This window comes from Ornithorhynchus anatinus, chromosome 11 (assembly GCF_004115215.2).
Source record: "Ornithorhynchus anatinus isolate Pmale09 chromosome 11, mOrnAna1.pri.v4, whole genome shotgun sequence".
Lineage (NCBI taxonomy): Eukaryota > Metazoa > Chordata > Mammalia > Monotremata > Ornithorhynchidae > Ornithorhynchus > Ornithorhynchus anatinus.
Window position 1 is genome coordinate 31320775 of NC_041738.1, and position 27202 is coordinate 31347976.

A 27202-nucleotide genomic window follows, 5' to 3' on the forward strand; every position below is an offset into this window, starting at 1 on the left:
CCCACATGGGGCTCACACTCTTAATCCCCAGTTACAAATGAGGTAACCGAAACCCAGAGAATTGAAGTGACTTGCCTAAGGTCACACAGCAGACATGTGGCGGAGCCGGGATCAGAACCCAAACCCTTCTCACTCCCAGGCTCGTGCTCTATCCACTAAACCTTGCTGCTTCTTAATCTACCGAGAGATGGTTTAGTAAATGCAATCCTGCAAGAAGCCAGGGGACGGATTGTGGGACCTCATGAGAGTCCTCTCAGCTTCAAGTGTTTCCTGTTTGCTCATCACCCCGGTTGATTTGTGATGAGTTACGGCTCCCTCTCACTTCCACTATATTATATTCCCCAGCATCTCACGATTCAGGAGTCTCCCAACGAGAACATGGGCAAACTTGGTTTAGAGACTTCAAGTCCAAGAACCTACACTTAGGAACTGCTTGCCGTGCTAAAGGTTGGTGCGGATGCTCTGACTGGGGCTTGGAGAGCAATGAGCGAGTAAGGCGGGAAGGGGTGCAGCATGTTGCGATGTGAATGCACTTAGGGAAGCAGCATGGCTCAGTGGAAAGAGCATGGGCTTGGGAGTCAGAGGTCATGGGTTCGAATCCCACCTCTGCCACTTGTCAGCTGTGTGACTGTGGGCAAGTCACTTCACTTCTCTGTGCCTCAGTTACCTCATCTGTAAAATGGGGATTAAGACTGTGAGACGCAGGTGGGACAACCTGATTACCCTGTATTTACCCCAGCACTTAGAACAGTGCTCTGCACATAGTAAGCGCTTAGCAAATACCAACATTATTTTAATTACAAAACCCGCTGGCGGTCAGAGAGACCACAGTACAGAGCCGACGCTGGGCCGTTGCCAGGGTAGCTGCCGTGGTTTCCATCACCCTCATTAGCCAGTTTTCTTCTTCTCCCCTTGCCACTGAGAAAAGCACTGAGTAACATTGCCTTCCCTCCCACCACTGGCATAATAATTAATAATAATAATAATAATTATGGTATTTGTTAAGTGCTTACCATGTGCCATGCACTGTACTAAGCTCTGGGGTGGATGCAAGCAAATCGGGTTTGACACAGTCCCTTATCCCAAGTGGGACTCACAGTCTTAATCCCCATTTTGAAGATAAGGTAACTGAGGCACAGAAAAGTGGCTTGCCCAAGGTCACACAGCAGACAAGTGGTGAAGTCGGGATTAAAACGCATGACCTTCTGACTCCCAGGCCTGTGCTCTATCCACTATGCCAGGCACGCTCACAGACCCCCTCCATCGCCACCAGGAAAACCAACCACGGCAACTAACACCTCCCCGCCACCACTGAGGTTCCCCGTTCCCAGCATGCTCGGTGCCTGCCTGGCTGGGGATTAAAGCTCTTCCCGTGCTCTCTAGGACCCTCCATCTATGCCGAGTCTTTGAGCCTATCTTGTGAATAATTTTGCATTATTTGCAAAAATAAATTTGCATTATTCATCATTCCTGACGGGTGTACGTCCACTCCCTTCTCCTCACTTAAACTCTTACACTATGAGCCCCCCAAGGGGCCGTGCCTAATTCCCACCTGAGAATTCCCTCCTGGGGCTTAGTACAGAGCTTGGCACATGGTAAGCACTTATTAATACCACCACTACTGCTAATACTAATTTCAGGGTTCCTGCTGAGACTGGCACCAAAGAAAAATGCCCTCGGTGGTTCTTCAGTCAGAAATCTTCTCTGCTGATGGGGCAGCCTCAACCAGCAAGGATACCCCTGCTTCTGGCTGTTTCATCCTTGCCACAGCGAAGTGACTGTCAGACTTACTCTGAACACCAATTAATCGTGTTGATTTAGCACTTACGTGCAGAGCACCGTACTAAGCACTTGGGAGAGTACAATGCAACATAGTAGGCACTCAATAAATGAATAAATGATGAGAATAATCCACTGACAGATTTTTCTATGCCTTAATCCCCAGCTTTCTTTGTTAGAAAGACTAAGTTGGGAGGAAAGGCATGAGAGAAACAATCTCTCACTCTCTTTGGAAATAAAGGCAATTAGAACATTTCATTTCCCCCTGATCCATGCCTCTTTTTACAGTCTGCACAAGTTGGTCGAATGAATAGCTTAGAACAACTTCTGAGCCTATTTGGAACAGTTTGTATTTCTTAAATTTTATTGAAACAAACATCGGCATCAATCAAAAAACATCCTCAGCTGCCCAACTCATGTCTGACAGCAATTGCAGTTTCAATGGGGACTTGGGATCTCTGAGCCTATTAAATCATATAAATGGAGAGATAGGGGGTTGAAAGCCTGCCATGCTGGCCTCATATAGCTGTTCCTCGGGAACGGTTTGCTAGACAAAGAGGTCATTTGATTTGAATGCAGGACAATGGACCTTACTGGAAGAGGTGTTAAAATCCCAGCCCCCTTCCACAGGAGACTGGAAGGCTGCAGACTCCTAGGTCTTTCCCAGTGAACTGGGGGCCCTCTTTCTGGGAAAGATCCCCAAGCACTTATCCTAGAGGGCATCAAACAGGAATCCAACTGGCATAGGTAAACCAAGCGCTTTAAGGGTGGGTGAAGTTTCAGCCCATCAAAAAAAGGCCAAGCAATAAATCCATGCTATCTATTGGGCACTTACTGTGTGCAGAGCACTGTACTAAGTACTTGGGAGAGTATGATAGAGACATTCCCTGCCCAAAAGGAGCTCACAGTCTAGAGGGGGAAGAACAGTCTTTCAGAAGGATGTGTGGGAGCCCCACACTCTACAATTGAATGCTCCAGCAAGGCAAAAATGAATTTGGCTTTGATCAAATGGCTGGGAGACCCTTTCTCAGCAAAGTTGCCCAGAGCATATGAATGATAAGCTGGAAAAATGCAGTTTTGGTGAGCGTTGAAAACATTCTGTGAGTCTCTCAGTAAGGAGACCATAGCTTTACATTTTTCTGGATGCAACTTTGCCCTCTCACCAAAAAAAAAAAGCCCTCCAAAAAACCCCAAAACGAAACAAAACAAAAAAAAACCACCCCACACACCCACACTCTGTTGCTCCAACTAGTCTCAACTAGAAAGGGTGAGTCAGTTAATAGTGCTTTTATCTCATGGAAGCCCTGGCAGGTGTGATTATAAAATTCCATATATTTTTTCATGGGTTCCCTTAAATCAGACAATCACATTAAACAGTTGCATTACACGGTATGCTATTCATTTGAACGAATCATTAAAAACACCCAGATTTTCCAGAAAGTTGAGATTCCAAAGACAGGGTCTAAAATGATTCCTCTCTCTACTTTTTCTCCAGTGCAGCCCATCTACAGGATATGTTTTTTAAAAGTAGCATATAGCCATCTGACAAACTCAGTGCAGGAATTCAAGATACCGATTTTGGTCAGCTCTCACAGGTTGTTTAGGTGGGATGCTTAAACCACGGCCAGGACAGTGCAAATCAATGAGCTAACTTCTACTTTCAAAATCCTATGCCTTAATATCAAAGCTTCAGTCATTCCTTGCATTTTACAGTCCATATTACAGAGAATAAGGAAAAAAAGAGTTTTCATGTCTCACCATCTCAAACCTAATAACCAAAATGGTAGATAATTACTGGGTCACCCACATCATCACTGGATGACTTATTTCTGCTTTCACTGCTTGATCCACACAAGATGAAATCAAGCCAATTTTGAGAAATGGTATGTTGAAATGCCTCGAATAGCAACTTTACAGGAGGAAGCGGACCACTGAGATAGATATTCAGTAGTTCCCTTGAGTCAAATTTCATTTATACACACACACACACACACACACACACACACACACACACACGTTCTTGAGGTGTGAAAATGCTACTGGCAGGAAGATTTTAACCACATACCTGAGTGGAGATACAAAGCCCACACTCCTTTCTACCCAGTGTGCCATAAAAAGCAACATGGCCTAGTGGATAGAGCACGTGCCCGGGAGTCAGAAGAACCTGGGTTCTAATCCTGGCTCCACCACTTATCTGCTGTGTGACCTTGGGCAAGCCATTTCACTTCTCTGTGCCTCAGTTACCTCATCTGTAAAATGTGAGCCCCATGTGAGACATGAACTGTGTCGAATCTGATTAGCTTGTATATACCCAAGCACTTAGTACAGTGTCTGGCATATGGTATGGGATTTATGGCATAAATCCCAGAAAATAGTTCACTGCTGCTGTGATATTTTTGGTCACCTGCAGTTTCTACCATCGTATGGGATCCTACCTTCTGGGGTCTAGAGAGCACTATTCCATGTAGTCAAGGCAAAGCGGCCTAAAGGACAGAGCGCAGGCCTGGGAGTCAGAAGGATCTGGGTTCTAAACCCGGCACCGTCATTTGTCTGCTGTGTGACCTTTAGCAAGTCGCTTAACTTCTCTGTGTCTTACCTGTAAAATGGGGATTGAGACTGAAAGCCCTACAGGGGACAGGGACCATGTCCAACCTGAATATCTTGTATCTAGCCCAGAACTTAGTACAGTACCAGGTACATGGTAAGCGCTAAACAAATATCACTATTATTAGTATTATGACAAGAGTAATGCCATGTCTGGTCGATCTGCTACCAGAATCTCTCAGCTGTCCTGAGCCATGTTAACATTGTATGAGATTTTCCTTCACTGTCTTTAAAATGGTTCTTTTTTCCTTGTTTATGGTTTCTCCTACTTCAGCTCAATTTACAGCAGCAACTTGGATGTAGAGTACTATGGGCCTCCCTTATTAATAATGACAATAATAATAGTAATAATAATAATTGCAGTGTTTGATAAACACTGACTATGTGTCAAACACTGTTCTAAGTGCCGGGGTGGGTACTTGTTAATTAGGATGGACACAGTCCCTGTCCTGCATGGGGTTCACAGTCTAAGTAAAAGGGAGAAAAGGTATTTAATCCCCATTCTACAGTTGAGGAAACTGAGGCACAGAAAAGCTAAGTGACTCACACAAGGCCACACAGCAAGCAGCAAGAAATGATCTGGGCATGTCACTCCCCTTCTTAAACACCTCCAGTGGTTGCCTATCAACCTCCGCTCCAAACAAAAACTCCTCACTCTAGGCTTCAAGGCTCTACATCACCTTTCCCCTTCCTACCTCCCCTCCCTTCTCTCTTTCTACTGCCCACCCCGCACGCTCCGCTCCTCTGCCGCCCACCTCCTCACCGTCCCTCGGTCTCGCCTATCCCGCCGTCGACCCCTGGGCCATGTCCTCCCGCGGTCCTGGAACGCCCTCCCTCCTCACCTCAGCCAAACTGATTCTCTTCCCCTCTTCAAAACCCTACTTAAAACTCACCTCCTCCAAGAGGCCTTCCCAGACTGAGCTCCCCTTCTCCCTCTACTCCTTCTACCACCCCCCCTTCACCTCTCCGCCGCTTAACCCTCTTTTCCCCTTCTCCTCTGCTCCTCCCCCTCTCCCTTCCCATCCCCTCAGCACTGTACTCGTCTGCTCAACTGTATATATTTTCATTACCCTATTTATTTTGTTAATGAAATGTACATCGCCTTGATTCTATTTAGTTGCCATTGTTTTTACGAGATGTTCTTCCCCTCGACTCTATTTATTGCCATCGTTCTCGTCTGTCTGTCTCCCCCTATTAGACTGTAAGCCCATCACACGGCAGGGACTGTCTCTATCTGTTGCCGACTTGTTCATTCCAAGCGCTTAATACAGTGCTCTGCACATAGTAAGCGCTCAATAAATACTATTGAATGAATGAACAATTGGCTGAGCTGGGATTAGAACCCAGATCCCCTGACTCCGAGGCCCATGCTCTTTCCACTAGGCCACTCTGCTTCCCTTCTCCCGTTTGACCTGCCCAGCAGAGACGTGATTCTCCAAACAATCACTTTTGGCATCTGAAGTTAATACTGGCATATAGGAGGAGATAACAATGGAACTGCTCATGGAGTCGGATTTGGCATCTGAAGCAAATCTAAGTCTCAACAATGACTACTTATTTTTATTTCCATTGCAGGAACTTTAAAAAAGAATATTTGTTTTTACGTGTTCTCCTTAAAAGAATTAGTTTTGATGTAACAAGCTTTCAGATGAACAAAAATTAATGCCGGGTCTCTCGCGGCTTATTAAAATTAGAATTTCCTGAAAAAATGTTTTTCTTGGCCGTTCACACACCACTACTGTCCTGTATCTGACCCGATTAACTTGTACCTACTCCACTACTTGGGACAGTGTAAGGCACCTAGTAAGCACTTAACAAATATCATGGTTACTAATAAGTGTAATTTGTCCTTTTCTAAGAGTCTTGTGACATATATTCTAGCCTGATACAGGTAAAACCAACCAAGGCCTTATCCATCCAGCCCAGCGTGAACCTTTGTGCTTGCTATCATCAGAAAGCATAAATCCGGCCCCCTGAGGAAATGGACTCGAGGTCAGACTGCTCAAGGCCCAAGATGGAGGCAAGCACAGCTATCTAACGATTGCGCCCCAGTGTCAGTCACGCCAACCTCTGACACTAAGGATCCTGTAACTTGACTCTTCTTACCCAGGGATAGTTTTGGAAATAAACAAGCATGCCAAGGATGTCTAGAACATATTTTTTTAAATGGTATTTGGTAAATGCTTACTATGTACCAGGTGCTATACTAAGTGCTGGGGAGGATACTAGCTGATCAGGTTGTATCCTGATTAAAAGTCTTAATCCCCACTTTACAGATGAGAGAACTGAGGCCCAGAGAAGTGAAGTGACTTTACCAAGGTCCCATAGCAGGGAGGTGGCAGAGCAGGGACTCCCAGGCCCTTGTTCTTTCCACTAAACCTTGCTGCTTTTTGAAGCGGGCAGGGACTGGGTCAGGTCTAGCTCTAGGTTAAGGATGGTTCCCAATTCAGTAAATATCAGCAAAACTGGCTGCTGTCTATAGTTAGGTGAGGCAGCGTGGTGTAGCGGAAAAATGTCGGCCTGGAAGTCCGAGGACACAGGTTTGAATCCGAACTCTGCCACCAGTCTGCTGTGTGCTGTTGGGCACGTCACAGCCTCTCTGTACTTCAGTTTCCACACCTACACAATGGAGTTAATATTACCAGCCTTTCTACCTACCTTACAGGGTTGTGTGAGGACAAAAATGAGATAAGTAATGACAAAAATGAGATAAGTAATGTGAGAGAGCTTCGGGAATAAAAGCGCTATACAAAGACCAAGGAATTCTTATTAATGTTATAGTTTCACTGAAGTGTGCCCCAGCTGGGACATATACTCACTTCTCCAGTGACTCTGAGTTACGATCTTGATGGATTCTGCATTGAGGGAAAACTCGCTTTGTAGTTTGCAAGCCCTGACTGATGCCAGAAAGAGTTTCCAATCCCCCAACAACATTCGATCCAAAACGTGGAGTGAAAACACGCTTTACGGAAGAACTGAGTGAATTTCACAGCTGGCTCTGAACAGGCCTTGCACTTAAGACTTCCTTCTTCTATCGATCCCCTCTCTGTGGGGAATCGTGCTACTTAGGCAATGGCATGAAATGCCCCCTCTGTCCTCTGATCTGACTTGTGGTCAGTGTGCTGCATTCTTATATTCCGCCGGGTTACCGCTCCACTGGGGTCATTTCTCAAGCTTCAGGAACAGAATTTTTTGGCCACCCACAAGGAATTTGGGGTTATTTCACTTATTTATTTATTTTTGCTTGGAAGGTAAAAGGAATTAGATGTGCAATCTGCAAAATTTTGTGTATCTTGGCCCAAGTGGTGAACATAAAAACCCAATGAATATTTTCCTGGGATGTAGCATGGAGACTAAAATGTTCTGAAGTTGCTGCACTCTTCAGGACTAGTATATAAGCCTCCCACCCAATAAAAAATAATGATAATAATAATGTTGGTATTTGTTAAGCCCTTACTATGTGCCGAGCACTGTTCTAAGCACTGGGGTAGACACAGGGGAATCAGGTTGTCCCACATGGGGCTCACAGTCTTCATCCCCATTTTACAGATGAGGTAACTGAGGCACCAAGAAGTTAAGTGACTTGCCCAAAGTCACACAGCTAATAAGTGGCTGAGCCGGGATTCGAAACCATGACCTCTGACTCCAAAGCCCGTGCTCTTTCCACTGAGCCACGCTGCTTCTCTAAACAGCCCCTATAGCAAGAGTCTGACTTCTCCCATCCTGTTTTTCTGTGTGAGACACGATAACACCGACAATAATATCAGGACAATTTTAGTGAGTAAATAAGGAGCCCAGTATGCTCAAAATGTTTCCAACTGACTGCAGACTGAAATGGTGGCATTTCTTTTCAAGGATTTGGATGTCACAATCACATAAGGTAAAGTAAAATCAAAACAATCCAGCCATTTCCAATCCAAGAGGTTCTACCACCCATCCTGGCATGGGGATTAACTTTTTTTTATTTTAAGCTTAGGGGACAGTTCAGGGTGGGGAAATATAGAGGTACATTTCTCGAGAGTGTAAGCTCTCTACGGGCAGGGAACACGTCTGCCAATTCTGTTATATTGTACTCTCCCAAGCACTTGGTCCTTGGTCCAGGATTGCACCTGGAGAGTTTCCAGTACTCTACCATTCTCAGCTACAGGAGGGAGAGTCAAGCAGAGGCATACCCATTCCATTCTTAGCTTGGGCAATAGCTAGTGAGTGGAAGGCAATCTGCTACGAGTCAAAACCCACCTGTGTTGGGCTGCAGCGGAATGGGAAAAAGTCGAGGGTGGAATCTCAGGTTTACTGCGCGGAAGAAGGCAATGGTAAACCACTTCCATATTTTTACCAAGAAAACTCTACGGATACACTAACAGAATGAGTGCAGATGGAAGGGGGGCATTCTGGGAGAAATGTGTCCAAGGAGTTGCTATGGGTCAGAAAGGACTTGACAGTATAAGCAAGACATGTGCTCAATATAGAGTACTGCACACAGAAAACCCTCTATAAATACAACTGGCTGTGAGATGGAGGTTGCTGACAAAACCTTCCTCATCAGTCATTTTTCTCCTTCATTCCCCAAATTTCCCCCCTGATGCCAAGCTAGATCTCAGAAAAAGAGAGAGAGACAAAGAGAGAGACAGAGAGAGAGAGAGAGAGAGAGAGAGAGTGTGTGTGTGTGTGTGTGTGTGTGTGTGTGTGTGTGTGTGTACATGTAACATTTTACTCCCACAGGAATGTTCCAATCCCTTTCTGGCCCTTATCTGGTCCACTGGATTGACTCAACCTCCCCTCTGCGGTGCTAATTTTAGCACAGTGATGGATTCCCAGTGGGCCCCTGTTAAGAGGGCAAAATGACAGTCTCATCCTTATGACCTATGAGGTGCTCATGGAATAGCATTTGGGCCTTAGGACTCCTTCACAGTGCAGCCCCCATACAGCTGGACATGACAAGCTCTCTGGACCACTGATTCAGACAATCGTGTGACTGAAGGGAAAGAGCCCAGGCTTGGGAGTCAGAGGACAGGAGCTCCAATCCCAGCTCTGCCAATTGCTTGCTGTGTGATCTTAGGCAAGTCACTTAACTTCTCTGGGCTTCAGTTTCCTCATCTGTAAAATGGAGATTTGATACCTGTTCTCCCTCCTACTTAGATTGTGAACCCCATGTGGGACAGGGACTATGTCCAACTGAGAAACTAGTATCTATCTCAGCGCTTAGAATGGCGCTTGACACATAATTGGCACTTAATAAATATGAAAAAAAATCAAGGTCAAGGGAGATAGGATCACGGAAAGCCATAGCAGATCCAAGAACTTCATTTTAATCTTTTATTTCCACCCCCCCATCTCATCAAACCTTTAACTACTAGCTCTGAGGAACAAAGTAGCTCTGACTCGAGCTGCATTGCCATTGACCATCTTACTCTCCCTTTGGAGGTGGGCCTGAAGAGCTGTGAATGGAATAGAAGTTGAGGAGGAGGAGAAAAAGGGAAAGAAGGTGCCAACGGTTTCTGCCGGAGATTGTAGTCTGAGGTGGATCATATCTGCTGTGTCTGTTTATTGTTATAATGTACTCTCCCATTTGCTTAGCACAGTGGTCTGCACACAATAAGCACTCAATAAATATGCCTGAATTGACCTTAGAGAACTGGGAGAATCATTCTTCCCTCACCCTCTCTGAGGCATCTAGACAAGGAGCGTGTCGACCAACTCTACTGTACTGTACTCTAGCCAGTGCTTTGTACAGCGCTGTGCATATGTTAAGCACTAGATAGATATCACTGATTGATCTCGGACCATTTTTCAGAGTGAGTTTCTGAACGTGAACCGATTGGATCTGTTAGAGTGGCGACTCCTGCAACCTAGTGCAAGTGCAAGAGGGGGAATGTGGGGTGGAGAGGTGGGTTTTTATGAAGTTGAGATCAGGGAATTTTTTTAACGGTATTTCTTAAGTGCTTACTATGGTCCAGGCCCTAAGGTACATACAAAGTAATCAGGTTGGACACAGCTCATAACCCACATGAGGCTTAAAGAGTTAAAACTCACTTTACGATGAGGCACATAGAAGTGAAGTGATGTGCCCAAGGTCACACAGCAGACAAACGGCAGAGCTGGGACTAAAACCCCAGTCCTTCTGACTTCCAGGCCCACATTCTAAGCACTTAGGATATTCTGCTTCCCAGGACCACTGGCTCCACGACACCATCCAGAAATGTGGCAGGAAGACACTTGTGCCTAGCTTTGTAATAATCACTGACATTTTCAGGCCTTTCAAAGGTATGAGCTTCATAATATCCCCTTGGGCAAGGCAGGGAGAGGACTGAGTAGATCTACTTTTATCAATGGCCCAGAGCGGTTAAGGGACCTTACCCATGGCCCCACTTAGCAGTGAGTCTGTAGTGGCGGCGAGGGGGCATGGTTGTACTATCTACTAAACCTTGAGCCTGTCTGATAATAAAGAGAATAAATCAAGAAACCAAGAAATCTCTTGTAAGAACTCTTGCCTCCTTAAGTAATCATTTCCACAGATAAACTTTAATCTATAAACCACTTCTCTGTAGCTACTCTCCAGTTCCCCACCCACAAACTGACTTCAATCCCACAATTCTTCAGAAAATCTGGGCAAACTTCCCACTCCATATCCAAAGAAGATGACAGAAGAGGGTAATTGTTGTAGACAGGAAATATGGGTCATAAAAGAACGTTTAATAAAGTCTCCGATTTGCAGAAATAGCATTGGGGGTCTGTTCCTCTAAATCCCATTTTGCTCCATCAATTCTGTATTCAGACAGCATGTCAATAGATCAAATTGACAAATGATGACTCGGCTCGGGCAGCTGTTGGAACTGCTGTGGGGAAGGAATGGATTGAAAATGCTTGAAATCAAAACCCAGTGATTTATGGGATGGCTCTGACTATGCGCTCTGACTTATTGCTTTGTTGACAACTCAGAGGTGGGATATCTTGCAGGTTCTCAGCCTCCCTGGGACACAGGGATTGGATTGCTATTAGTCATGAGGACAGGCTGTAGTCCCAAGAATGCAGGAGTCAGAAGAGTTCCAATGTTTTACTCCTCTTAGTCAGAGTTGCACATTTCTAAGAGTGGGTGGTAGGCCAGTTAGAGGGGGATAGGAATTTGCATCTAAAGAAAATCTGGATGATGAATGGGAACTGTCAATGTCGTTTGATTTCTAATTTACAATCCCCCCTTTCCCGAAAGCTAAGGTTTACTGAACATTCAGTAGAGCCTGGCGTTAGACTAGTCCTATTTGTTATACATAATAGGGAAAAGACTGATTGCTGTCTTCAAATAATTTATCTACCAGAGGACAGAAACGGGCTTTTCAAGACACAAGTGCACCTACCGACCAGGACACAATGGTGTTCTTTAAACCATAAGTATATCGAAGGAAACAGCTTTGTAAAAGATGATAATCCAGGTGACACTAATGCATCCAATACACCAATAATAATAATAATGTTGGTATTTGTTAAGCGCTTACTATGTGCCGAGCACTGTTCTAAGCGCTGGGATAGACATAGGGGAATCAGCTTGTCCCACGTGGGGCTCACAGTCTTAATCCCCATTTTACAGATGAGGGAACTGAGGCACAGAGAAGTTAAGTGACTTGCCCACAGTCACACAGCTGACAAGTGGCAGAGCTGGGATTCGAACTCATGAGCCCTGACTCCAAAGCCCATGCTCTTTCCACTGAGCCACGCTGCTTCTCAATACGTCAATACGTACCGGTACCTCCATATTTGGCCTTGGAAACAAAATTCTGGCAAAGGATTTATCAGGGTGGTACCAAGAGGTGGCAGTGGCTTTGCGTCCTTTAAAGGTACTCTTCATCGCAGTTTAAATTTGGGGAACTGGATTTATAATAACAAATAATAATAATAATTGTAGCATTTTTTTAAGTTCTTACTATATGGTCAGCATGGTACTGAGTGCTGGGGTAGACAATCAAGGCAGACACAGTCCCTGTCCCTCATTGGGCTCACAGTCTATCGAGGGAGTAGGATTGATCCCCATTTTACATGTGAGGAAACTGAGGCCTACCGCAAAGGAGATAGGAGTTCCCATTTGACCGGGGCACACCCTCACTGCTGCTGATGGTAGATACTACATGTAACTAGCTGAGCAAATCGTACTGCTCAGTTTCTCAGCGACTGATTCTGAGCCTCTTTGGACCAAAGGAGCTTAGGGCAGATCACTTTATAAGTGGGAAAAATGAAATGGGGAACCCTTAGCCCTTCACCAGCTCACAGCCCATTCAGAAGAAAGTCCCAGAAACCTATGCCAGCGTGGCTGACCCCTGGGCACCTGAGCAAAGCAGTCCCCACCTCCTGGCCACGACTCATTCCCACCACCCGAAGAACGGGTGGGCAGCATTCCCTGCTGCCAGTTGCCCCAATTATACCTTTTCCTCCCTGACCCGCGATTTCGGGCCCAGAAATGCCAAGGGTGTCTCCCAGCCCCCAGAGCAGGAGGGTTAAAAGCCAGACAGAAATGCTGGAAGGGCCACAAACCTCCTGAGCATTTATGAGGAAGGAGGAGCTTGAATAAGATCAGCACTAAACACACGTCTGGATGGCACTGCCGCTGTCTGACCCTGCCGGGCTTCTGCCTGCTTTCCGCCACCAGCCAGCGGGCAGGCCAGATCCTAGCTTTTGGGTGGCAGCGGGAGTCCGAGGAGGGTAAACAGATTCATCACATACCCCGGGGACTGTCCAGTAATCTGAGGCCTTCCCCCGCCTAGCCAAGTTAAGCCACCTTCCCCAGGGAGAGATGCAGTAAGCCAGAGGTCAGGGTGAAATGCTGCAGCACATGGACCTTTGTAAATTAAAATGTAGCCTCCTGTTCCACTGAATCTGAGGCAGGCAGATGCCAGCACAGATGCTGGGGCTGTTCCGTCAGCACTGTGCTGAGCGGGTGACTCAGTCAAGAGTCACTCAGTCCAATCAGTTAAACTCCGGGGGCCCAACCATTCTTGCCACCTCCCCCTGCGGCTGTCCCTTCCCTGCTCACTTCCCCCAGGGAACGCCGATCTCTCAACAGAGCATCTCAACATCTCTGGTTTCTCACTGGGGAGCCCCAAAGTAATCCTGAGCTACATAAGTGTGCCCCCAGAATTAGAGTCCAAGGTCAGAAAGTCAGGGAAGAGAACCCCAGAGTTCCCCATGTAGTTAAAGTGAATAACATGGTTTTGTACGTGATGGAGGCTCTCTTTGCTGAGTTTCCTGAGGGCAGTGTTTAAACTTGGGTGGAATCTGAAAACTCTGTTTTGGATCGCCTTTGATATTTCCTGTTTGTTTATGGTATTTGTTAAATGCTTACTTTGTGTCATGCACTGTTCTAAGAGCTGGGGTAGGTACAAATTAATCAGGTTGGACACAGTCCCTGTCCCACATGGGGCTCACTGTCTATGCAGGACGGAGAACAGGTAGTGAATCCCCACTTTACAGTTGAGGAAACTGAGGCACAGAGAAGTTAAGTCACTTGTCCAAGGTCACACAGCAAGCAACTGGCAGTACCAGGAAAAGAACTCCCAGTCCTTGAATTCCCAAGCCAAGCATGGTCTTAACACTAGGCCATGCTGCTTCTCGGTTGCTTCTAATAGGTGCAGTCCCATATCATTAGTTAGCTGGTCTATTATAGAAGGGAAAGGGGAGCTCCAAAGGTCTCATGCCATGGCCCCTAACTTTCAGGTGCAGTGTATTAAATTATTATTTCTTCCCTCCCAGATAATCCATGGCTGCAGAACTCAATGAAGACAACGGCGGAGCTTAGCGGTATTGGGTGGAAGGTGATCGGATGCTTCTCTGGGTATTTTTCATAAAATTCAAGGGCAGAAATTAAAATAAAGTGCCCATGCTGCCTCACATCCATCCTCCACACTCTCGCCATTCACTAACTTTGGAGTCGACACTGACCTACCTGGAAAAAGACCCAAAAGTGAGGCACGGACCCCCTATAGGGAGTCATGGGGTCTTGCTTTTAAAGCACCCCCAGAGGTTGTGTAGATTTAATGGAAAACCAAAGTGATGGAAAACTCTGAATCCCAGAAAGTAATACACAAGGGAAAGACAATAACAGTAGCATCAAAGTCAGGACCACAGGCAAGTCACTGGCAATGCTGATTGCTGGCCCCTACCTGCAGGTAACTAGTCAACCTTTAGGGCAACCTACAGAACCATTCCAGAACCTCTTCATATAAACAGGCCTCCCTCCTGGATTGTGATGATTCATTTTATCCTGAAACTTAGTAACTTGTCTCCTCACCTAAAGACAATGAAACTCACATAGCCAAGATGGATAAAACATATCGAAGGGGAAAAAACATCTGGTGGGAAGAGCAGAGCACTGTACTAACAACTTAGGAGAGTACAGTACTACAGAGTTGACAGATGTTCCCAACCCACAACGAGGTTATGGTCCAGAGGGATGAAGGATCCTACTAAAAAGGCAACAATTATAGATAACCTGGAGATTCTGTTGTTCCATTTCAAATACCAGCTAGGCCACCTCTTTTGGAACAAGCTGGCATGAGTATTATTCCACACTGGGTAATTGGCAGGAGGGAAGAACCGCCATACACTCATTGTGTGATGCTGGAAATGGCCAAGACATTAAAACAAGAGACTAGATTAATCCTTGATGTCTGAAACTACATTCTCCATAAAACTATTATGTTGCTACAAAAGGAACCATTTGAGTGGAATCTGCAATGGAACAGTCCCAGATGGAATAGTGATTAATCAATCAATGGCATTTAATGAGGGCTTACTACGTGCAAAGCATCGTACTAAACGCTTGGGAGAGTAAAACAGAATTAGCAGATACGTTCTCTGCTCGTAAGGAGCTTAGAGTCTAGAGGGCGAGGCGGACATTAACATAAATAATAGCCAGAGAACAATTCTTGGTTACTCTGAGTGAACACAGGATTTAAAAGGATTCATGCATTCAGTTGTTCTTGCTAGGAAAGAAAGCCTCTGCCCTCATGGCATGGAAGGGCAGGAGGAAACTGCTCATTTTGTTTGTTGTCTGATAGCACATGTAAACAAAATCTCCCTTCCCACTTTGCCTGCTCTTTCCCATAACTCTACAAATCCCTCCACATCTCCTCTCTAAATAATTCTCTATTTAAACAAATAGGGAAATAAATATGTAAGATGCCTGAGTAGATTTTAAGCCTTTAGATTCTTATTCAAATCATATGCAAGAATCATATAAGAAGCAGTGTTGTCCTAATGGAACACGGGCCTGGGAGTCAGAGGACCTGGGTTCTTATCCTGGTTCCACCACTTGTCTACTGTGTGACCTTGGGCAAATCACTTAAATTCTCTATGCTTCAGTTCCTTCATCTGTAAAATGGGGATTAAAACAAAACTGTTAGCCCTATGTGGGACATGGACTGCGTCCAATCTTATTACCTTATATCTATCCCAGTACTTAGTACAATGCCTGGCACATAGTAAGGGCTTTACAAATACCATTAAAAAAGTGCCAAAACCACTGAAACCCATTCACCGTTAAGGTGCTGCCATATAGGATATATTCCAAGCATTTTCAAAAAAAATGCACCCTGATTTCCATCTCTAGGCCCATTTTTTTCCCCAATAAAGCCTTCTCTCTGGCCCCCAAATCAATCCAAGAAGCTTCCAAGGCAGAAGGAAACAGAATTCACAGTGAGAGACTCAGGTTGTTCTTATGACCTCACATAGCATTTCCCCTTTGAAAGAACAGAGCTCTGCTCATTTTTTTCTTAAACTGTTATTTGTTAAGCGCTTACTATATACCAGACTGTACAATTTGCTGGGGTAGATACCTTCTAAGTCACCCTGACTTGCTCCCTTTGCTCTCCCCGACTCCCAACCTCACAGCACCTATGCACATATCTGTCATTTCATTTATTTGTATTGATGTCTCCCTCCCTCCCTCTAGAGAGTAAGCTCATTGTGGGCAGAGAATGTCACTGTTTACTGCTATATTGTACTTTCCCAAGAGCTTAGTACAGTGCTCTGCACACAGTAAGTGCTCAATAAATATGACAATGAATACCAGATAATCAGGATGGACACAGTTCACATCCCATATGGGGCTCACAGTCTTAATCCCCATTTTACTGATAAGTAAGGCACAGAGAAGTAAAGTGACTTGTCCAAGGTCATGCGCAGACCAGAACAGATGCAGATTAGAATCCAGGTTTTCTGAGTCCTAGGCCCATGTTCTTTCCAACAAAGCATGCTGCTTCTGTCCATCTGGCAGAACCTCCCGGTATCTCTGTGGATCACTTTACCTGGTTTGACTGCCTTCATGACTGCGCGGCATGACTTCAGTACAGCTTCGTAGATGGCCTTCTGGTCGGCAGTGAACTTTCCATTTACAGGAAACGTGCAGGTGATATCCGAAGCGAAACAGTAATATTCGCCTCCCATGTCAAACAGGCTGAGGGAGTAAAAGAAAGATTTTGAGGGTGAACTATGAGAAACGGTGAAGCAAAGTACCCATTTAAACACCATTAAGGGCTGATTACAATTTGTGAATTAACCAGGTACTCCATTCCTCTACCTGCCATACCCATTTCCCCACTTCTCAGCTCCTGCACTGAAGTTTGGTCAAAGCAAAGGAAAGAATGTGAGACAACCCAGTTCATTTTGCTATTCCCTGTTGGCAGCTCCAGTGGGTTGCAAGAGTGGGGAAGAGTTTTGATAATTCATGCTACCTGGTTTCCCATTATGGAAGACAATAGAGTTGACTAGCCTATGACAGGGAATCCATACATCCCAGAGTCACTTAAGATTCATGTTCACCTTTACCAGTATCACTTTCCAAGAGCAGGGGAATTCTATTTAAACGGAGGACCAAGAGAACAATTTTATGAGTTATGAAAACAATATGATTACGATTAGTACAGAATCCATGTATAGAGAGGCAAGTCACTTAACTTCTCTTGCCTCAGTTCCCTCATCTGTAAAATGGGGATTAAGACTGTGAGCCCCACATAGGACAACCTGATTCCCCTGTGTCTACCCCAGTGCTTAGAACAGTGCTCGGCACATAGTAAGCGCTTAACAAATACCAACATTATTTCCAGTCAATCAGTGATATTTGTTGTGCACTTCCTGTGTGCAGAGCACTGTACTAAGCACTTGGGAAAATACAACATAACAGAGTTGATGAACATGATCCCGGTGGGTAGACTGTGAGCTTACAGTCTACGGGGGAGGAAGTCATGTGGCTTCAGCAAGGAAATTCCACGGCTGGGGGAAAAAATGCTAAGGTTTTGAAAACTGTGAGCTAATTCCACGATCTGCCCAAACACTTTCATTCCTGGATCTTTATGAAAATCCTTTCTTTACAGGTTGTTCATGTTTAAAGGACAGCACCATTTGCATAGTACCAGAGAGCAGGAGGACAATGCTAGGACTTGGTAGGATAATCCAGCATATCCTCCTGCACCTAGGCAGATCGGGTTGGCATGAAAACCCTGGGAGATGGCAGGGACCCACTGCTTGTCAGCTCCAGTCACCAGCACCTTTAGCACTATCAAGTCCTCAACCTGCTCCCAACACACACGCGCGCACGCACACACACGCACACACACACACACCCACCAAACACACTTCCCCCACTGCCATAATGCAGTCTAAAGGCTAGAAACATGATACAAATTCTGCTCCCCCAAATGCATTTTTAGGGTATGAATTTGGACCAACCAACCCATGGGTTCACCTAGAACGAGGCTGTTTGTCAGAATACCTCTGTTTAGACTGCGACTGGGCTTCAGCGAAAACGGTGGAAATGTGTACGTGTGACCCATGTTCCTGCCTGGAACACCCTATGTGTGACCCCCGGCCCTTCTAGGCTGCAGGCCAGGGAGAATCACAGTGAAAAAACCCTTTATGCACAGCTCCCCAAGGATGCCTTCCCCCTACCTCCCACACTGGCCACGAGCCCTGCAGCCAGCGCTCGCTGTGACTCATACCGGGAGAGGGTCAAGATAAGCGCTCTAAACCTCGAACCCATCGACCCTTGAAACTGCTGCAGAGCCAAAGGGGAAAGAGTTCTGCTTCGACAACTCGGTCTGGGGTGGAAATGTCTTCTGGGGGCTTTGTAAGCTCATTGTGGGCAGGGAATGTGCCTGTTTACTGTCACACTGTACTCTCCCAAGCGCTCAGTACAGTGCTCTGCACACAGTAAGCACTCAATAAAAACGACTGACCGATTGCTTCTGAATTTGGAGTTGTCCAGGTGGAGTGTCCTTTGGAAACCTGTAAAAGTGAATGAAGGGGGCACATACACCCCTACCTCATCCATAGGCTTTGAAGTAATTTCTTGTGAAGTACAGAAGATTCTAGAAGAGAGTTTCATTTACCTGATGTTGGTACTAGTTTTCTTGGAAAAGGAATATTTCTCCTCATTCACTGGCTAATCACATTCTGACTCTTTGGTTTTCCCCATCCTGCCTCCAGAAGGGAACTGGACTACCCTGGAACTGAGGTCCAGGGGTCCACAGTGGCTGATATACATCCGAGTGGACACAGTCCGAGGGTCACATCATATGGCTTGGTGGCTGCTGAAACATCCATTAGGGATCCCAGCTTGGGCTTTACTAAGCCAACTGCCTTGGCTTCCCACTCCTCTTAAATGAGGCTCAGCTGCTAGAAATGCCTTGGGACTTTGCAGGTGCAGGGTGATGTCTCTTGATGGAGGACATAATCAATCAATCAATCAATGGCATTTATTGAGCACTTACTGTATTCAGAACACTATACTATGCTCTTGGGAGAGTCCAGAGTTGGCAGATATGCTCCAAAAGGCAGCTCCTCTCCTTTCTGCAAATGTCTCGGACAAGACGAGAAGCACCCACCCTTCAGTAAGGGCAGGAGGAGAAAGAGCCTACATAGGGAGAACGCCTCCTCAGCCAACTCATTCATTCATTCACTCGTATTTATTGAACGCTTACTGTGTGCAAAGCACTGTACTAAGCACTTGGGAGAGTACAATATAACAAGAAACAGGCACATTCCCTGCCCACAACAAGCTTACAGTGCTCTGCGCTGACTGGGGGGAACAGGGCTGGAGGGAAGGATGGGAGAGGAAAATGAGAAATTCTCTGCGGGTGGGTGGAATCTTATGGCTCTTCCTGTTCGGATTTTTTTTTTTGTCTCTGCCCAGAGAGGCCTCCATGGAATGGGGATCTCACTCTTATGAGATTATTCAAAGAAGAGGAAAGTGGCTTTGGCTTTCCCTAAGAGGTTCTACCCCAGACCACAGAAAGGATGGTTCAATCACAATTCATGGTTTCGACTGTTATCTTTGACTCCCTACATCCTGTGAGAACTACAATTTGAATCTCTCTCTACCAAATATGTGAATCCTGTCACAAACCAGGCTGACCGAGAAGAAGTGTTTCACTATATCTTTGCAATCAGGAAAAAAGCCATACACTTCCTCCCACCATCCCACACAGACCAGGAATCGGTAAACCCTGGGCCACAGTATAGAGAATCAATCAACCAATCATATTTATTGAGGGCCTACTGTATGTAGAACATTGTACTAAGTACCGGGGAGAATACAATATAACATCGTAACAGACACATTCCCTATCCACATTCAGCTTACAGTCTAGAGAATGGTGTCCTGAGTCATTAGAAGTCACCAAAGTTACCTATGTCCTTGCATCAGGGGCAGGTCTTTGATCTCCAAGGCCTTGGATCAAATGGTGGTCACACCCCTGGGACACAGAACGTGGAAGCAATCTCCCTAAAGGTGGCAAAGGGGCTCAACTTGTCTCAGATAGCTTGTGTCATTATTAGCATTATGTTTGTTAAGCACTTACCATGTATTAAGCACTGTTCTAAGCGCTGGGGTAGATACAAGTTAATCAGGCCAGACACAGTCTCTGTCCCATATGGGAATCACAGCCTAAGCAGGAGGGAGATCAGGCCGTGAATCCCAATTTTACATTTGAGGAAACTGAAGCACAGAAGTAAAGTGACTTGCTTAATGTCATGCAACAGACGCACAGCAGAGCCAGGATTAGAACTGGGGTCCTCGGACTTCCAAGCCCATGCTCCTTCCACTAGACCAGGCTGTTCCTCTCAAAAGTGCTTAGCATAGTGCTCAATAAATTCCCCTGATTGACTGCAGAAGCCAGAAGCCCCAGTAGCAGCTGCTTCCAAGCAGTGATTTAAAGATACTCTAGGTGCAGTGTGAACTCCCCCCTCCCACCGATGTCACCATCATCATCATCAACTGAAAATATTTAACTGAGTGCTACAATATGCAGAACACAATACTAGGTGTTTGGGAATATATGATGAAGAAAATTAGGTTAAAAGCATTCTCTGCCCATACTGAGTTTGCAATCTAGTGTGAGGAGGAAGAGAAGGAGACAAACAGAAACAATTAATTTCACAGCAAACACTTCCCTCTGGAAATGGCCCAGCATAGAAAAACCTCTGCCAATGCTTAAACTAGATGGCGTGAAACCCTGCTACAAATGACATCTTGAAACAGAAAGAAGGACTAGCTTCCCTCAAAAAGTGTTCAGCCGCAGGCTGGGAGCTGGGGAGAGAGAGGGAAGCAGGGAAATGGGAAGAGAAGGTAAGGGGCACTCAGTACTGCTGCTTGATCTCTCTAGGAGGGCCCAGGGGGAGAAATGTTTTTCTGATGCTGGTTGGGGGTGTGAGGGGGATGCAGGCACTGAAAGAGAGCACCACAACGACAAGCTGAACTTTGCTCCCAAGAGGGACCTGACAACTTGTTCCACTCTTGTCACACACAGAGATCCCTCAGCTTGTCCTGGGGCAGACACCACCTTCAGGCTCCCATAATCCTCTGAAGGGCTTGACCGCTCAATGACTATGCCTAAACCTCTCTAATCTCCTATCCTCCTGTCTCTCCCCACTTCAGTCTATACTTCACTCAGCTGCCCAGATTATTTTTCTACAGAAATGCTCTGGACTTGTTACCCATCTCCTCAAAAATGCCCAGTGGTTGCCTATCAACCTTCAAATGAAGCAAATGCTCCTCACTTCAAAGCTCTCCATCAACTTGCCCCCTCCTACCTCACTTCCCTTCTCCTGCTACAGCCCAGCCTGCACACTCCGCTCCTCTGCCACTAACCTCCTCAGTGTGCCTCGTTCTCGCCTGTCCCGTCGTCGATCCCTGGCTCACGTCCTATGTCTGGCCTCTAATGCCCTCCCTACTCACATTCGCCAAACTAGCTCTCTTCCCCCTTCAAAGCCCTACTGAGAGCTCACCTTCTCCAGGTGGCCTTCCCAGACTGAGCCCCCCTTTTCCTCTGCTCCTCCTCCCCTCCCCATCGCCCCTACTCCCTCCCTCTGCTCTACCCCCTTCCCCGCCCCTCAGCACTTGTGTATATTTGTACATATTTATTTTATTGATTTTATTAATGATGTGTATATATCTATAATTCTATTTATCTAATTTGATGTTATTGATGCCTATGTACTTGTTTTGTTGTCTGTCTCCCCCTTTCAGACTGTGAGCCTGTTGTTGGGTAGGGATTGTCTTTATCTGTTGCCGAATTGCACTTTCCAAGTGCCTAGTACAGTGCTCTGCACACAGTAAGCGCTCAATAAATATGATTGAATGAATGAATGAACCAGTAGGACACTAAAAGTCAGAGTGCATCCATCCCGTGAAAGCGGATCTAGTGCCATCTTAAATAGAGCCACCCTCTTCAAACCCAGTACATGTCTGGGGTAGACACATCTGGTCCCAGTTCTGCCTATCAAAATCCAGTATGGGGCAGAACTCTTGGAAAGCAGACTATAATAGCTTGCAGGGGAAGGATGACAAGGCCGAAAAATCCATAATGAAAGAGGAAGCATTGACTGTCATTTCCTAGATGCAACTGTTGGTGCTTTTACTGAATCCACTTCCCTCTCTGGAAAATGGACACCGAGAGCTGAAGCTAGAGAGAGAACACAAATTAGATGAGAGACAGGTAGATGTTGGAAAAGGCACTGCTATAAGTGGTACCTTGTTGTTTCTGAAAAGGCTTATTCCCTTCCATAATGGTGTAGTGGATAGAAGAGCACAGGCCCGGGAGTCAGAAGGTCATGGGTTCTACACCCAGCTCCACCACTTGTCCATTATGTGACCTTGGGCAAATCACCTAACTTCTCTGAGCCTCAGTTATCTCATTTGTAAAGTGGGGATTAGGACTCTGAGCCCCATTCAATTGGATTGAGTGCTGTGTGCAAAGCACTGTACTAAATGCTTGGGAGAGTACACTATAACAATAAACAGACACAACTCCTGTCCAAAATGAGCTTACGGTCTCGACGTGGGACAGGGACTTTGTCTAACCTGATATGTTTGTATCTACCCCAGCGCTTAGCACACTGCCTGGCACATAGTAAGCGCTTAACAAACACCACAGTTATAATTATTATAAGGGACTCCTAGAATCAATGAAAAGTCTCCTAACCTCTAGGGAAGAGTTTTAAATAGCTCATAAATTCCCGAGATCCCGGGGGCACCCTGCAGTGTGTGGAGAGCCGCCAATCATTAACCACCCCGCAGTCACCAGAGGCAGCGAGTGAGGCAGCGACGGCTGGCAGGTTCTGCAGGGGTGGTCCTTGCCCTCTGACAAACAGACAGGAACCCCTGAGCCCACTGCCCTTCCTGATAAGATCTTGGGCCAGTTCCAGCAGGCTTCAAAATGCGGCAGGAAAGCTTTTCATCCTTACTAACTTGCTGGGCTCACCGGATCCTGATTCCAAGGCTGTACATTCTCCCTTCGAGCCTCTGCCTGGTCTTGACCCTTGGCGTTTGAACCGTCGCCCTTATTCCATATGTGACAGGGCTAGCTATTTGCTGATGTCGGTTTTCTAGTGGAGCCTATGCAATTATGACTATCTCAAGAGATATGGATTTTAGGGCTTTCAGCTGTTTTCTTCATTAACAGACTTCTCTCCCCAGCCCAAGATTATGCATAATTCTAGAGCAGCCTCTAAAAACACCCGCTACACCGTGGAGACATTCTGACTGTGCTGTGTGTGTATTGCCCGGGTGGTAATTTCAGATTCTTTTACCTGAAAAATAGAGGCCAGATGAGTTCTCTTTGGCAGGAACTCAAGGATCAATAACTATTCTACCCCAGCATGAAACCTCTGGGTTTGTGTATTTGTATGATAATGACAATGGCAGCTATATTCCAGGACATGTTCAGAGAAGTTTTGCCAGTGGAACAACTGAAGCTCATCAGAGTAAAACCCATTACTGTACCAGGTCAGCTTCTGGAGTGGTTCCACATACCTGCATACCTGACCTACTCAGACAACTAGAGATTATATATAATCTACATTTTATTTCATTTAGAAGGTGGTGCAGCTAGAAGCCAGTCAAATACCTATGGGGTACTTCTAGCTCACCTAGAGGCAATTATACTTGAAAATACCTGCATTTTTAGATTATGTAGAGATGGAATACTAGTAGATTATAATGGCATTTGTTAAGTGCTTACTATGTGCCAAGCACAAAGCACTGTACTAAGAGCTGGGGTAGATACAAGATAATTAGGTTGGATTTAGTCGCTGGTCCACCTGGGGCTCGAGATCTACAATGGGAGGAAGAACAGGTCTTGAATTTTCACTTTACAGATGAGGAAAATTAGGCACAGAGAAGTTAAGTGACTTGTTCATGGTTATAAGGCAGGTAAGTGGTAGAACCAGAATTAGAACCTAAGTTCTCTGTCTCCCAGATCCATGCCCTTTCCAATAGACCGCACTACTTCCCATTTGCTCCTGACTGAGTTTCCCCAGTTATTTCTAGGAGCAAGATATTTGCTCTTGATTGAATTATTCCAGTTACTTTTTTCTCCAAATATCTGTCCTTCCCCAGCCCTTCAATCCTTAGCCCCCAGTGGGTCAGAGACCATATCTTACTCAATAGCCCGATCTTTCCCCCGTGCTTAGTGTAGTGCTTGGCACCAAGGAAGAGTTTAACAAATACAATAAGCAACAACAATAATGAATAGTAACTAGAAAATAAACACTCTCCCTCCAGAAGCTTGAGCTACTCTGTCTAGTTCCATCTCATTCATTCTCTTGACATTCTTGCATGGAGGATAAAGAGGCAGGTCCTTTGAGCTCCAATTAAAAGATGAAGAAGCTTGCACTCATGAGCAAGAAACTGGTCCAAGACCCAGGCATCAGCAGCTACCCCAGGTGCCATCCCTTCTAATTTGTTTTCCAAAACTTTTGCCACTCCAGTCTGCTGCCTCCAATTCCTCGAAATTTGCATTATGAAAATTAAACAAGCATGAGGTCTGAATAAAACAAGAGATCCTTTGAGAAGGTTGATTTCTTCTTAAAAGTCATTAATGGGTACAGCTAAGGTACATTCCCTTTCACTATATATCCAGAAACAAAGACAATATGCCAGAAGTGTGCCCCTTCATCTCTACAGAATAACAGCCAAGGATTTCCCAAGAAGTAACTTCCTTCCCCCACAGACTTGAATGGGACAGCAAAATTTCTCTGCCTCAGAGCCCTGCTATTCAAGGCCAGGGTGAAAATGGACATGGACTGTCCCTAGCTCAGAGCTTTACTCCCTAGGATAGTCTTAAAGTCAGTCTGTCAATCAGTCAATCATATTTATTGAGGGCGTATTGTGTGCAGAGCACTATACTAATCACTTGGGAGAGTAGAGTATAAAAATAAAGACATATTCCCAGCCCACAGTGAGCTTACAGTCTAGAGGGGGAGACAGACAATATAAATAAATTACAGATGAGTACATAAGTTCTGTGGGGCTGGGAGGGTGGATGAATAAAGAAAGCGTGTCAGGGTGACACAGAAGGGAGTGGGAGAAGAGATAAGGGGGCTTAGTCAGGGAAGGCCTCTTGGAGGAGATGGGCCTTCAATAAGGCTTTGAACCAGGGGAGAGTAATTGTGTGTTGGATTTGAGGAGGGAGAGCATGGGCTTGCCTTGCCTTGGACTTGCCCTTTTCTGCACTCCTGCTTGTTTTCCCAGATCCTCACACACAACTTCCCTGCTGCTGATTGCTTTGCAATCTTTTGCCTCTCCTCTTCATCAAACTATTAATGTGGTATTTGTTAAGCTCTTACTATGTGCCAAGAGCTGTACTGCAGCTGGGGTAAATACAAGTCAATCAAGTCGAATACAGTCCTGTACAGCACGAGGCTGACAGACTAAGTAGAAGGGAGAATGAGTACTTAATCCTCATTTTAAAGATGAGGAAACAGAGGCATAGAGGAGGGACTTGCCCTAGGTTATACAGAATGTAAGTGGCAGAGATGGGATTAGGAACTAGGGAAGCAGAGTGGTTTAGTATAGAGAACACTGGTCTGGGAGGCAGAGGACCTGGGTTTTAATTCTGACTCTGTCATGCGTCTGCTATGTGACCTTGGGCAAGTCACTTAACTTCTCTGGGCTTTACTTAACTCATCTGTAAAAAGAGGATTGACTGCCTGTTCTCCAACCTACTTCATCTGTGAGCCCTGTATGGGCCAGGTATTGTGTCCAACCTGATTAGCTTTTATCTATCCCTGTGGTGAGTACAGTGCTTGGAACATAATAAGTGCTTAACAAATACCATTAAAAAAAAAACTGAACAAAAAACAAGGTTGTCTCACTCCCAGGCCCAAGCACTTTCCACTAAACCATGCTGGCCGCAGACCATAGATGAGTGAGGCAGCCACCTCAGGGATCACAGCAGAAGGTTGCGGGAATTGTGTGGGCAGGAAAGGGCCCTAACTCCCTCCACCTGTTAGGAGGGGTAACTGTGTTATGAGGGATACATATGTGTGTGTGTGTGTGTGTGTGTGTGTATGTATATATATATATATATATATATATATATATATATATATATATATATATATAAAAGTAGATGCGAAGCATGACTGTCAGTAACCTACACAAATAAAATAAGACATTGAAATATAAATACAAATATATAATACTTGTGTGTATGTGTGTATATATGTGTCTCTCTGGCTGAGGGGGTGCAACGGCTCTGGAGATGGGAGATGAGAAGGGGCCAGGGGAGCCCCAGAGAACCACTCTAGGTTCTGGGAGACTGACAAATTTCTGCAAAATGATGTGGGTGACATCATTCCGGTACTAGGGGGAGCAAACGTTTTCCGGCTTTGGGGCGGCTAAATGTCTCATGGGGCCCGTCCTCCCCACCCCTTCAAAAACAATCCCCAAACCACATTTCTTCCATGTAGTCTTCCCAGACTAATTCCATGTGACTCTGGTCACCCCAATGCTCCTGGCATTTAGGTCTTCCTCTATAATTAGCTGTGTGTGTTCCTAGTTTTATATTTGTATGTCATTTTATTTGTGCAGGCTACTGAAATTCATACTTCGCATCTACTTATAAGTTTACGCTTCTGCATTTGCCCTACATTATCAGCTCTTCGAGGGTGGTAGGGGCCATGTCTTGTTGGTCCCCTGTGGTCTCCACAGCTCCTAGTACAGGGCCAGACGCACAGTGGGTAGGTACAAGAGGCAGACTGTTGACGGCTTCACAGATCAGGGCCTCTTCCCCGGCTTGCTGGGTGGACGGAAGTTCGTGAAGCACAGATTTTCAGCATGCTGGGAGGGTTTAATGAATTAATGGCCACAAAAGAAAATTCCCATTATTAGGCTCGAGTGCTTGGACTTCCTCCAGTCAAAAAAAATCCCAATTTACCCACAACTTCAAAAGGGAAGGCAGACTTTGCTAGGAAAAGTCATTATCCACTCCCATCAGAGCCAATTCAATGAACTCTCCCCTCAGATCCCATGACTGACTTCTGAGATTTACAAGATTCA

At 45.5% G+C, this 27202-nt stretch overlaps 1 protein-coding gene and 1 non-coding gene across 2 annotated transcripts in view; one reads left to right on the forward strand and one right to left on the reverse strand.

Moving 5' to 3' along the window:
• The window catches only part of PEPD (peptidase D), a 283243-nt gene that overhangs the window by 51375 nt on the left and 204666 nt on the right, over window positions 1-27202 (reverse strand). The window contains exon 12 of the mRNA XM_001509616.6: window positions 16674-16822. Within this exon, the coding sequence (XP_001509666.2) occupies window positions 16674-16822 (149 nt within the window). The remainder of the gene's footprint in view (window positions 1-16673; window positions 16823-27202) is intronic.
• LOC114815342 lies at window positions 8472-8612 on the forward strand. The gene has a single exon (XR_003763105.1). It is a non-coding gene; the product is annotated as a small nucleolar RNA SNORA7 (small nucleolar RNA).